This window comes from Myotis myotis, unplaced genomic scaffold, assembly GCF_014108235.1.
Source record: "Myotis myotis isolate mMyoMyo1 unplaced genomic scaffold, mMyoMyo1.p scaffold_m19_p_17, whole genome shotgun sequence".
Classification (NCBI taxonomy): Eukaryota; Metazoa; Chordata; class Mammalia; order Chiroptera; family Vespertilionidae; genus Myotis; species Myotis myotis.
The window spans coordinates 40,631,281-40,644,481 of record NW_023416321.1 but is presented as its reverse complement, the minus strand read 5'-3'; the positions used below and the strand labels follow the sequence as shown (position 1 = coordinate 40,644,481).

General features: G+C 59.7%; 1 protein-coding gene across 2 annotated transcripts; it reads left to right on the top strand.

The window, feature by feature from the left end:
• The first annotated feature begins 450 nt into the window (after positions 1 to 450).
• On the top strand, positions 451 to 12,355 carry ALOX12B (arachidonate 12-lipoxygenase, 12R type). 2 transcript variants are annotated; one of them, XM_036341513.1, is made up of 15 exons: positions 451 to 904; positions 2,412 to 2,616; positions 5,687 to 5,768; positions 5,872 to 5,958; positions 6,060 to 6,182; positions 6,476 to 6,579; positions 6,898 to 7,070; positions 7,308 to 7,451; positions 8,373 to 8,576; positions 8,791 to 8,877; positions 9,189 to 9,358; positions 9,610 to 9,731; positions 11,491 to 11,591; positions 11,726 to 11,896; positions 12,085 to 12,355. In XM_036341513.1, exons 1-15 carry the CDS (start codon positions 758 to 760, stop codon positions 12,262 to 12,264), a joined length of 2,100 nt encoding a protein of 699 aa, XP_036197406.1. In that variant the 5' UTR covers positions 451 to 757; the 3' UTR covers positions 12,265 to 12,355. The 2 variants fall into 2 exon arrangements, with proteins under 2 accessions (XP_036197406.1, XP_036197407.1); XM_036341514.1 differs by lacking the exon at positions 9,610 to 9,731.
• Positions 12,356 to 13,201: the final 846 nt, after the last annotated feature.

Below are 13,201 nucleotides of genomic sequence, written 5' to 3'. Positions count from 1 at the left end.
TCAGCTGACCCTGGCTCAGCAGGAAGCAACAAATCCCCTCCTCTCCCATCCCTGATCATCTCTCCCTGGAGCCTCTCTAGGGTCCCTGAGCTCCAGCCTCATCACCCAACGCCTTCCTTTGGTGGCTCTGGGCCCTGGCAGGACGGGCCAGCTTCCGGCTGAGGCCACTGCCTGTCTCATTTCCCAGAGAGGAATGGCCAGGAAGCAGGCCAGCTGCACCCTTTCCCCTAACCCCCACCCACTGGGGGCCCCAGAACCAACGCAGGTAACTGACTGGCCATGGCTCTGCTCAGCAGGGTGCCCAGCTCTGCAGCCCAGGGGCGGGCTGAAGGAAGGAGCTTATTAGGACGATAAAGATCTGGAGGCCCGCCCAGGCCCCTCCCCCAACTTCCCTGGGGCCCTGGCTCAGGCTGGACTGGCTCCCCCACCCAGGAGTCTTCTTCATCTAAGGCATCTTCCACCCGCCCTCTCAGAGGCAGGCCCGGCGCCCTGCCTCCCCGCCAGCTCCCAGAGGGCTTGCAGCCCAGACACCTGCTCAACAGCCAGGAGCACGGCCTCACCCAGCCTTCCTGGCTCTCATCCTGCCGCCGAGGGCAGCAGCTTCTCCAGGATCTGGGCTGCGGGGGGCCGGTCCTCCTCGCCTCGCCTGGCCACCTCGGGAGGCTGGCCTGTCCACTCCTCTCTGTGTCTGGCTTCCCCTGCAGCTCTCCACAGTGTTGGGGATTCAGCTCCCCCTCCTGCCCCCTGAAGAGCAGCCATGGCCACCTACAAAGTCAAGGTGGCCACTGGTGACGACTTCTTGTCAGGGACAATGGACTCCATCTCACTGACCATTGTGGGGACCGAAGGGGAGAGCCATAAGCAGCGGCTGAACCATTTTGGGAGAGACTTTGCAACCGGGGCGGTAAGTGTGTGTGTGTGTGTGTGTGTGTGTGTGTGTACGAGTGTATGTATGATGTATATGTGAGTGGTGTGTGTGTGTGTGTGTGTGTACGTGTGAATGTATGTATGATGTATATGTGAGTGGTGTGTGTGTGCGTGTGTACGTGTGAGTGTATGTATGATGTATATGTGAGTGTGGTGTGTGTATGTGTGAATGTGATGTGTGTATGTGATTGTGTGTGGTGCGTGTGTATATGTATGTCAGTGTGTGTGGTGTGTAGGTATTTGTGGTATATGTAGATGTGTGATGTGTGTATATATGCGTGTTTGGTGTGTGTATGTATGTGTGTGTGTTTGGTCTATATGTGAGTGTGTGCAGGTATTTGTGTTGTGGGATATGTATGTATGTATGTATGTGTGTGAGTGTGTGTGGTACATGTGTGAGTCTGCTTTTGGTATATGTGTATGTGTGAGTGTGTGTATGTATATGTGGTGTGTGTATATGTATGTGTGACTGGGGAGCATAAGGAGGGAAGCGGGGGTGCAGCGGAGGGAGACAGCTTGGCCAGCAGAGGTTGGGGAGGCCTGGGACAGGTCTGAAAGCAGTGGGGCTGCCAGGGTGACTCTGGGTGCCCCTCACCACAGACCTGACTCCCAGCCTCCCCTGGTCTTTGGGCCATCCTTCCTCCCTGGTCTTCACCTCTCCTCCCTTTTTGGTCATTCCTCATCTCTTTCCCTCCCCTTCCTTACCTCTTCCTTCTCTCCTCCTCCTCTCGCATCACTCACCCCACATCCCTCATCTCTCAGCCCTCTCCTACTCCCTTTATCTCTCCTTCTCTCTCCTCCCTTTTCCACTCCTTCCCTCATCCTTTCCCACTTCCTCTCTTGCCCTCTCCCTCATTCCTCCTTCTTCTAGTCTTACTCACTCTTCCTAAGTTAAGGTGCATCAGAACCAGCTTAAATTCACATGGGAGTCCCTGCGACTTCAGGTGACATCAGAGCAGCCTCTCTGTTGGGGCCTGACCTCTCCATGGCGGAAGGCACCGCGTGCTGGGCCCTCAGCCCTCAGCCCTCAGCCCTGATTAGGAGTCTGGTTCAGGAACTTGCTGCTATGTGACCTTAATAGGTCACTGTCTGTGTGGCCTCTTTTGAATTTCCACATCTTCATTGTTCAGTGGGAGGAAAGGGGGCTGGCCACTTCTGCCCACTCTAAGACTGTAAGGGTCTTGGGGGCCCCGGTCCCTTTATACAACAGCCCCGGAGGTCTGCACGGCTCCTGCAGCCTCCGATGACTGGGGAGGTGGGTGAGAGGATGGGACCTCAGGAACTGGGAGTGGAGAAAGGGAGGGTGGGTGGGCCCAGCAGGGGACAGTCAGGCTGGAGGGGTGGGAAGAGAGCCCAAGATCAGGTCACCCCAGTTCAGGAAGGTGAGCTGCATGCGCCAGGCCTGGGTGAGGAGCCAGACCAGTGGGACACCCGAGCAGCCAGGGCTGAGGCCTGCGTGCTCAGCTGGCCCTGTGCCCTGCCAGGTGGATGAGTACACTGTGCAGTGCCAGCAGGACCTGGGGGAGCTCATCATCATCCGCCTGCACAAGGAGCGATACTCCTTCTTCCCTAAGAACCCCTGGTACTGCAACTACGTGCAGATCTGTGCACCCAACGGCCGCATCTACCACTTCCCCGCCTACCAGTGGATGGATGGCTACGAGACCCTGGCTCTGCGGGAGGCTACAGGCAAGCTCTCACCAGCCCAGCCCGTGCCCTGAGGCCCCTTGCTCTAGCTAGGCCGCTCCAGCATGGCCACTGTACACGCTAGCCAGGTGCCGGCCCCACGGGGACTCCTGGGAACTCCTGCCCCTGTTACGTATTCCTCTTAGTCATCGCTGCTGTGCTGGGCCCAGCGCGGGCTACACCCTGAGGAACAGAGGTGAATGAGGCGTGAGGCTACCCCCAGGACCTCAGGCTCGAAGGTTCCCGCTGAAGACAAGCCTGCTCTCTGCTGCCTCTGCTGTCCTCCCCTTCCCTCCCCTCCCCTCCCCTCTCGTGGCTGCCCAGCCACTCTAAAAAGACCCCCTGCTACTCTGGCTACAGGCCTCAGGATTCTGGTCGGATGCCCTATTGATCCCAAATAGCACGTCGTGTTAATCCGAAAAGACTCCCTGTGATCCAGCAGGTTCTGTTCCTACAACCGGATGCCTTGTTACTCTGGTCAGAAGCCCCGGTACTCCGACGGCTGCCTCGTTTCATTACGGAGGCTGCCAGTTCAAGTTCTCCGTGGCGCCATAGCAGGAGGCCTTGTGCCTTACCATCATGCCCTGGGTTTCTTAAAGAGCATTTTTTTAGACTGACGGGAAGTTCTGTTGCTCCAAAGGACTCCTTCCTGCCCCAACAAGACACCTGATTTCTCTAACAGGCCTCACGGCTACTCCCAAAGGTCCTCTTAATCCCGTGAGGCTCCCTCCGGCTCCAACAGGGCATACGTCTGGGCATACATCTCAACTCCGCTCAGCCTCATACAGACTGCTGGGTTTCCCGTGGTGGCCCAGCTCCTTCCCCAGCAGCTTGGTTGCCCCAGGGAAGAAGGACAGGACCCGAGGGCCTGCGCTCCTCACGTCCACCCCTGCCAGAGCCCTTGTCTACCCTCGGGCCAGCTTCCTAACATGTGGCTGCTACATGGGACTGCAGGCTTGTCCTCTGTCCTCTTCTGTCCCCCTGACTCCCCACTGAGCTTCTGCTGGCTGCCCTCAAGCTGGGTCAGAGGGGAGGACACAGAGGAGGGGGCCTGCAGCTTGGAGCTCTATCAGCCCTGCAGCTGACCATCCCATTTCATCCATTGCCCTGTGGCGAGAACCTCTTCCGGGGAGGCGGGGACCGTGCCTGAGCTGGGGAAAGGAGAGGCAGGGGCCGGGGGAAGCAGGTTTGGGGGAGGATGGGGAAGCCAAAGGGAGGGTTTTATGGGAGATTCGAAGCATTTCCCCACAGTGATAAGGCTGAGTGGCATGGAAGCCGGGGACAGGCAGGGTGACACTGGGTGGCAGGGTGTAGGAATGGGGTTGGGTGGGGCAGCTGTCAAACACACCAGGGCAGGGAGGCTTGAGTCACCTGCTGGGGCCTTGAAGGAGTGAGGTTCCCACTCTGGGACGAGGCTGAGCTAGGGCTCTGTGTTACACAACTCCAGGGGGTGCCGTGCTCCCAGAATACAGCAGACGCTGAGGAAGAGGGAGGAGGGAGCAGCTAACGAAGAGAACCTTGAAGGAAAGTGATGGGGCTGCAGGGATAGGCTCTTGCCAGGCTGTGGCTTCCAGCCAGGATGCTGTAGAAAGCTCGGCCCGGATTTGGATCTCAGCTTCGCCTGGATACTCAGCTGGACGTCTGGGTATTCTTCTCAATTCTGCTAAGCCTCAGTGAACTCGCCTGTGAAATGGAGCTAACAGCAGAACTAACTTCATAGGGTTGATGTGAGAATCCAATGAGACAATCTCTAAAAGGAATTTTGAAAAGGCTTAACAACTATTGGTTGTTAGCGGATAGTGGGTTAGTGATCAGAAGGAGACTGCCTTGGTTCAAATCCCAGCTCACTGTTTTCTCGCTGTGTAATATTGAGTGTTTTTTCCTTGTGAAATGAGCATGGCAATATTGTCCCTTAGCTGAAACTGTGGGGGCCAGACATGTTTTAAAATGGAGATTTTATTTAGAAGAGATATAGAAATGTGATGCACACATATCTTTATCTCTATATCTCCATATATATGTATGTATGTGTGTGTGTACACACACACACACACACACACACCCCATATGTTATATGATATATTCACCAGGGAACTCTCTAATCAAATATACCAATATTTCTGTGGCAAAAACTATGAAGTTACACCAAGTGAGTTGAATAAGGCTGTTTATGGTCTCAGGTAAATTTTGAGCAGATTTTTTCCAACCAAGGAATTTGCACTTAAATGGTGGAAAACCAAACCAACCCAATTTGTATAGCCTGTTGGGTTTTGGAATTGTGGAGAAGAGGCCATGAGCCTCTAACCGTACTCACCTGCCTTGTAAGGTTGTGCTTGTGCAGATCAAAGTATTAATATAAAGAAAGTGTTTAGAAGGTGCCCTGTACTTAGTAAGTGCTAAGTCACTGTTATTAAGACTTCAGTGGGTCTGAAAGAGGGCCATCCCTGTAGCAGCAGGGCCCAGCTGGAGGGGGTGAAGCAAGGGGGAGGGTGATCCCTGATCCTTTTTTTAAAAAAAATGTATTTTTAAAATGTATTTCAGAGAGGAAGGGAGAGGGAGAGAGAGATAGAAACATCAATGATGAGAGAATATCATTGATTGGCTGCCTCCTGCACACCCCCTACTGTGGATGGAGCCTGCAACCCAGGCACGTGCCCTTGGCTGGAATCGAACCTGGGACCCCTCAGCCCACAGGCTGACATTCTATCCACTGAACCAAACCAGCTCGGGCTCCTGATCCTTAAAAAAATATCCTTACCCAAAAGGGAAGGGAGAGAGAGATAGTGAAACAGCCCTTATGTACCCAATTGGGCCGTGAATCAAACCCACAACCTTTCAGTATAGGGGATGATGCTCTAACCAACTGGCCACACTGGCCCAAGTGGTTCCTGGTCCTTTTATCTCAGTTTTTGGGAGGAGAAACACCCTCCCTCTCCCATCCTTGATCATGATGGGACCCCAGAGCCAACCTGGGAGGCAGAAGCTGAATTCTGATCCCTGAAATGGGTGGGGGTGGGCAGATATCAGGGCTGACCTTGAGGCCCCCCCCCCCACCTCTTTGCTCTCCCTACAGGAAAGACAACAGCAGACGACTGCCTCCCAATCCTTCTGGAGCACCGCAGGGAGGAGATCAGAGCCAAGCAGGACTTCTACCGGTGCGGGGAGGATGGCAAGGGCTGCGGGAGGCCGCGGGGCCAGGGATGGCTTTGCCCTCTGGTGCATGGGCATCGGGCTCACGATTTCAGCTTCTCTTTGCAGCTGGAGGGTCTTCGTGCCCGGCCTGCCCAACTACGTGCACATCCCCAGTTACCGCCCTCCTGCCCGGAGAAACCCCAACCGGCCTGAGTAAGGACCTGAGGCTGCCCTGGGTGGGCCTCTGGGCTCTGCCCCTTCCTCCAGCCCCGGACCCCGGGTGTCCCGCCTCAGACCTCCGTTCCTTCCTGCAGGTGGAATGGCTATATCCCCGGCTTCCCGATTCTCATCAACTTCAAGGCCACCAGGTTCCTGGACTTAAATCTGCGCTACTCCTTCATCAAGACAGCCTCCTTCTTTTTTCGCCTGGGGCCCATGTGAGTGTGTGTGAGTGAGAGGGGGTGGAGGGCTCCCTCTGCTCCATGCCCACCTCCACCACAGCCCCGGAGGTTAGAATGGCCAGGAAGGTAGATGGAGCTGATCAGAAAGGCCAGGGAGCCTGAGAGGTGACACTCAGAGACGGAGGCCTAGAAAGACCTTGAGCTATGGGCCCGGGGACCCTGAGACCCAGAGAGAGAGCAGAGAATTGGAGACTCAGAGACCTGGGGCGGGGGGGGGCAGACGGGCGCCTGGCAGCCTCTCTGACAGCCCCCCCCCCCCATCTCCTAAGGGCGCTGAGGTTCAAACTCCGAGGCTTCGTGGACTGCAAACGGTCGTGGAAGAGACTGAAGGACATTAAGAAAGTTTTCCCTGCCTACAAGACTACCATCTCCGGTAGGGGGTGGGGCATCCGAATGGGACTCGGGGAGCCCAGCGATCTCTGGCGGAAGGACAGTCCAGGAGGCAGGACCCTCACGTCGGGGAAGCTGGGTGGGAGGAGCGGGCGAACCTGAGGCAGGAGTGGCGAGCTGGGTGAGCGCGCCCTCTGGCGGCATGTTGGGAAACGTCGCCCTAGGCCCCTCAGGGGAGGCTGGGGGTTTCATTTTCCTCTGGGGTGTCCATAGCCTTCCTCGGTCCCGGGCCGTGGCCCCATGCCTCTCTGTCCCTGATGGGGACCGGGCATCGCCGTGACGCTCCGCACCATCCTCCCAGAATACGTAGCCGAGCACTGGGCAGAGGACAGCTTCTTTGGGTACCAGTACCTCAACGGCATCAACCCCAGCGTGATCCGCCGCTGCACGCGGATTCCAGACAAGTTCCCCGTCACAGACGACATGGTGGCCCCGTTCCTGGGCGAAGGAACGTGCCTGCAAGCGGAGCTGGAGGTGAGGCCTGGTCCGGCGGAGACGCTCACAGCCTCTGGCTTTGCTCGATCCTGGGCATCCCCTCTCCCCCCGCCTCTGCTGCCTGCGGAGTTCCCACCCCCTCAGCTCTGCCCCGCGGTCACCATCACTCCCCCTTGGTCCCTGGCCAAGAGGGGGGCAAGAGCACTCGGTACCCAAGGTGTGGGCATGGGTGCCCCGTGTTGCTGCGACCTGCCCGCCCATGGCGCTCCCTTCCAGAAGGGGAACATTTACCTGGCCGACTACAGGATCCTGGAGGGCATCCCCACCGTGGAGCTCAACGGCCAGAAGCAGCACCAGTGCGCCCCCCTCTGCCTGCTGCACTTGAACTCGGAAGGGAACTTGATGCCCATCGCCATCCAGGTGCCGGGGTGCAGGCCCTGCCGCAGTGTGGGCGCCGCTGCGCAGCTGTGTGCATAAATGTGTGTGTGAGCTATGTGAGTGTGTGGGCCTGTGTGTGTGCTTGTAGCCCCTTTGTGAACGCGCGGTGAGCAGGCCAGCCTCTGTGTGTGTGCGCAGCTCTTTGTGTTAGCATGTGTGTCCCTGTGAGTGTATGTTCGTTTGTGTGCATCTGAGAATATACCTGTTTATGTATATGCCTATCTGGGTGTGCAGCTAGCGCAGAGCCTGGTGTGCGGCCCTGTGGCGGAGTCTCTGTGTTAGCCTGCGTGTGCACACCTGTGTGCCTGCCGCCCATGCATGCACGCGGTTCCTGTGGGTGCACCTGTGTGCAGTCTGCGTGCTGTGTGTATAAGCACGGAAATGCGGAGCTAATCGCACTTAGCAGCTGCCTGGAGAGTCTGGGTCTGGCAGAAAATGGGACAGAGGTGCTTCCTTCCCGGGGTCTCCACTAGACTCCCGTCCGAATAAGAAAAGTCAGGTCCTGGTGCCGTGGCTGGTTAGTGAAGCAGTTTAGGCTAGATGGCAGTGCCCTCCCCTCAGGGGGCTGGGTGTCCCTGTGCAGTGCAAACCTGCGCAGCTGCATGTGGCGGCCGTGGGGCGGAGACAGGGAAGGCTTCTCAGAGGAGGTGGCTTGTGAGCTGGCTCATGAAGAATCATAGGAGCAGCCAGTAGAGAAAGGGACAGCGGAAGGTACCACGGGCAGCGGGAACAGCAAGAGCAGATGTTAGGAGGGAGGAAAGGCCTCGCTGTGCTCCGGGGAACAGAGACTGGGGTGTAAGGGCGGAGTTTTTACGTCCTCAGACTCCCCTTGGTCTCCCTCCTGAGGGTCCTTGTGTGTCTAGGTCTCTGCCCTCCCCTAACTCCCTCCTTCCCCACTCCCAGCTCAGCCAGACCCCTGGGCCCAATTGCCCCATCTTCCTGCCCAACGACTCTGAGTGGGACTGGCTGCTGGCCAAGACGTGGGTGCGCAACGCTGAGTTCTACTACCACGAGGCCATCGCCCACCTGCTGGGGTCCCACCTCATCGGCGAGGCCTTCTGCCTGGCCGTGCTGAGGCAGCTGCCCATGTGCCACCCCCTCTACAAGGTACGGGCTTGGGTGAAGGGCCTCGCTGAAGCATCCCTGCCCTCGCCTGGCCTCAGAGAGCCGCCGGGCCTGCTCAGCAGTCAGAGGGACTCCAGTGAGACTAGGGGAGGCCGCTGGGGACCCACAAGCGAGCCGGTCTGATGTTGCAGAACTGGGGGTGCACGGTGCTCTGGGGGATAGCGTCAGTTCTCTCATTGTCTTTGCTCTCTCACAGCTCCTGGTCCCCCACACCCGATACACCATCCAGATCAACAGCATTGGACGGGCCATCCTCCTCAATGAGGGGGGGCTCACTGCCAGGGTGAGACTGCCCCCAACACCAGCAACATACTCCCTTTCCTTCTGGCCTCGCAGGTCACCTAACAGCAGGGCTTCCCACTTGCCTTTAGCTCGTGAGGGAGCACGGAGAGAGGGGACGGGTTAAAGTGGGTGCTGCGTCTGCAAAGGCAGAGGCAGGGGCTGGTGTGCTGGCTGGAGGGCGAGGATTCCGGGTGGAGCAGGCTGGGCGGGGGCTGCAGGATCATCATCAACCGCGTGTGAGCTGGATGTGAGCGTCACTGGGGAGGACTTGCAAGGAACCCGCTGGCTCCAGCGTTCGCTCCTCCCTGATAGGCCACGTCCCTGGGCCTGAAGGGCATTGCTGAGTTGATGGCCCGGTATCTGTCAGAGATGACCTATGAGAGCTGCTACCCCCCCAATGACTTTGTGGAGCGCGGGGTGCAGGACCTGCCGGGATATTATTACCGCGATGACTGCCTGGCAGTGTGGGACGCCCTGGAGAGGTAAGATGGGGACGGCAGTGGGTGGCACTCAGACACCCTGAGGTGTTGGAGGGGAGCCTTAAAGTGCCTGAGCTTGGGTCTGGTGCCATCTCTGACCTTGACAAGCAACCCTGGCCATCTCTGCCCCACAGGACTTGCTCACCCACATGCCTAGGGCAGCCCTGGGGCCAGGGCATCCTGGGAGAGGTGGGAACAGCACAGCTGGGGAGGGCAGGAGGAGGGTCCAAACTAAGGCCCTGTTCCCTGGCCAGGTATGTGACAGAGATCATCACCTACTATTACCCGTGTGACGCAGCTGTGGAGGGTGACCCGGAATTGCAGTGCTGGGTGCAGGAGATATTCAAGGAGTGCCTACTAGGGCGTGAGAGCTCAGGTATGGGCCCGGGCACCCGGGCATCCGGCAGGGGTCCAGGGTGCTGGGGTGGGCCCTTCTGGCTGGGCTGGAGCAGTCTCACTGGGGGCTGAAGGAGGCCAAATCGCTGCTCTAGGATTTTGACGGGGCCCTTCCCCGTCCCTTAGAGCAGCATCATCTCAGAGAGGCTGGGGAAGGAAGCATGGCTGGTCCCTGTCTGAGTTCAGGGGCTGCGGGTCATCTCTGTAGAGATGACCACTCAGAACACTGGAGGGGTCCCAGTGTTCTGAGAAACGGGGCATGAGCGCAGACAGGAAAGGGCAGAGGGTGCTACAAGCTGGGGAGCTGGTGGGTGCTGGCAGACTCCAGGGGCGGGAAAGCATTTGAAGTCATGCCACTTGGGCACCCACTCAACAAGCATCTATGACAAACACTGTGCTGGTTACTGAGGAGCAAAAGGGAATGAGGCAGGCGAACTGCTCTCCCCGCCCTCAGGGAGTTCACAGTCTGGCGGCTGGGGGTGCGGGGTGGGGGGGTGGGGGTGTCTGCCCAAGCAAACAGGCAGTGACAGCAGGGCTGGTGCAGTTTGTTGGTGGGGACAAGAGCCCAGGGGAGGCACCTATCCCAGCTTGGGGAGGGGTGGTGGGTAGAGAGTGGGGGTGGGCAGCAGCAAGCTAAGAGCTAGCTGAGATCTAACATCTGAGCTAAGAGCTAGCTGAGATCTGCCGGATGGGGAGGGTAGCTATGCGATGGCAGGTGAGGCTGGAGAGTTCTGGGAGCTGCTGACAGGTGCCTGCAACTGGAGCTGAGGGTGGGAGCCTGACAGGCTCCTGGTGGGGCTAAGGCTGAAGCCATGAGCAGGGGCCAGGTTGGGCAGCCTGGTTAAGGGGGTTGGAGTGACTCCCAGCGCCAGAGGGCGCCATGGAGGGGTTTGCGAGATGAGAGTTGCGTTAGAACAAGATCAGGCTGCAGGGCAGGTAGGAGACAGCTGGAAGCTGCTGTGGTGTGCGGGAGGGAGGTGGCAGGGGCCTGACTAGGGTGGGGGCTGTGGAGACACAGAGGATTCCGGAGAGAGTTGGGAAAGAAATGACAGGACGTGGTGACTGGTTTGCGTTGGGCAGTGGGGGATACGTGGGAAGGGGGCCGGGGGAGGGGCCAAGGGTGACGCTCAGGTTTAGAGCTTTCAAAACTGGGGAGAGGGTGTGTCATTGGTGTGGGGGCGTGGAGGGAGGTGGGGTTTAGGAGGGAGGCCATAGGTCTGGGTTGACTGTGTTGGGCTTTTGGAGCCTGGGGTCGCCCGGCAAGCAGGCGGGAGGCGGGGAAAGAAGCGAGAGGCTTGGCTGGGTACAAGGCCAGGAGCCAGGCTACTGAGAGCCGATCTGGAGCGAGCAGTGTCTCACGGAGCTGTGTGTGGCGGGCAGTGGATGAAGGACTGGAGTCAGGGCAGGATTCTTCCAAAGCTGCTCCCCGCTGAGACCTGGGCCCAGAGACTCCCCTAAGGTAGTTGGAGGAGATCTGAGGGCCTCATCTCAGGCAGCTGCCCGGAGTGGACCTGGACCTCGCCAAGGCCAGCTGAGGCCCCTCGCCAAGGCTTGTGGTGTGGACGGGGGTGGGGGTGGGGGAATGGGGATGTGACCACAGGAGGGCCACCCAGGCGGGATGAGGGCAGGAGTGGCAGCTTGATGTTGGCAGGACAGGCTGAGCTGGGCTCGGTCGCGCCCTCTCGCGGCCAGTCCGGACCAGGCGGGAGTGGCCATGCCGGGGCCTCTGTCTCCCCCAGGCTTCCCCACGTGCTTGCGAACCGTCCCCGAACTGATCCGCTACGTCGCCATCATCATCTTCATCTGCTCCGCCAAGCACGCCGCTGTCAACACCGGGCAGGTACCCGTGCCCACCAGCCCCCGCCCCCCCCCCCCCCCCCGCCAGGCTCGGGCGTACCCTCAGTCCCAACCTCCATTTAACCTCGAGAGACCCTGGGGGCCCCGACCCACGGCCCCGCCTCTGCCCCCCTGCAGCTGGAGTTCACCTCCTGGATGCCCAACTTCCCGTCCTCCATGCGCAACCCGCCGATGCAGGCCAAGGGGCTGAGCACCCAGGAGACCTTCCTGGACACGCTGCCCGACGTGAAGACCACGTGCATCATCCTGCTGGTGCTCTGGACGCTCAGCCGGGAGCCGGACGACAGGGTGAGGGGGGCGGGGGTGCGGGGGCTCCCCCGGGGGAAGAGGGGGCGGCGGACTCCGAGCAGGGGCTGGCCGCTGGGGTGTGGGCCCGGCGGGAGGGGCGCGTCGGGGAGGAAGGGCCGGGAGAGAGGCTCCCGCGGGGAGGGGCGGGGGGGGGCGGGGGTGGAGTCAGCCGCCCGCTCTGCCCGCAGCGGCCCCTGGGCTACTTCTCCGACATCCACTTCGTGGAGGACGTGCCGCGGCGGAGCATGGAGACCTTCCGCCAGCGCCTGGCCCAGATCTCGCACAACATCCGCCAGCGCAACAAGTGCCTGCCCATCCCCTACTACTACCTGGACCCCGTGCTGATCGAGAACAGCATCTCCATCTAGGACCGCCCTCCCCTCGCCTCTCCCCGCCCCGCGCCCGGCTATTTAAGAAAATACAGACAGCATAAAACAAAAAAAACCAAAAAACAAAAAACGCTTCCCGCGCGAGCCCTGCGTCTGTCCTGTCGGTGCACCGGGCGGCGGTTCTTGCCGGGAGGGGGAGGCGGGAGGTGAGGGTCGGAGGTGATGGGGAGGGAAGGGCTGGCTCTCGCGGCTGTTTTCCACCCCCGCGGGGGTCCCGGTAGGTGCAGGGCAGCGTCAGGCCTCGGTTCTGCTCCCCGATGTCCCACAAAAGAAGGACCAGGCGACTCCTGTGGGCCGCTGCGGGCCCCTCGGTGAAGTGTCCCGCCGGGGACCGCAGGAGAGATGGCTGGGACCGCTGCTCCGTGATGCCGCAGCCTCATCTTTCAACCCAGAGCCATTCCGGTCCGTCTTCAGTCCCCCAGCTCAGGCACCCAGGCCACCAGGGATCCCAGCCGCCAGAAAACCCACTTGACCACACAGACCACCGTCCGAGACCCGCCCACCTAGGAACCTAGACCACCCAACCTGTCCAACTTGAAACATAAACCTCCAGACACCCAGGCCAAGGGACTGCCCTCAGCTCGCGTGCAGGAAACCCAGACCCCTCTAAGCTCCCCCTGCTAGGAACCCCTGCCACCCTCACCAAACTCTCAGAGACCCACGTCACTGCAGGCCCGTTCCATGAAAGGGCCCAGCCTGCTAAGTGTCCCTCCAAGGAACCCAGTGTCCCCAGACCCCTCCTCACCCACCCGCTCTTCTGGAACCCGAGACACCTCCTCTCCCGCCCGCGCCCTGCTTGCTGTGTCCTTGGTTTCATCGCTGATGTTCCAGAAGAGCAGGAGGGCATGGCGAGTGGCATTGACCTCAGGGAATGAGGCCCCAGATCTAGCTGGGGGGCTGCAGGAGCCACAGACCT

Bases quoted from the DNA above. Each gene is read 5' to 3' on its own strand.
- ALOX12B (XM_036341513.1), top strand. From the start codon at position 758: ATGGCCACCTACAAAGTCAAGGTGGCCACTGGTGACGACTTCTTGTCA. The intron at 7,071-7,307 runs GTGAGGCCTGGT...GCTCCCTTCCAG, and splicing joins GCCTGCAAGCGGAGCTGGAG to AAGGGGAACATTTACCTGGC. The intron at 11,592-11,725 runs GTACCCGTGCCC...GCCCCCCTGCAG, and splicing joins CCGCTGTCAACACCGGGCAG to CTGGAGTTCACCTCCTGGAT.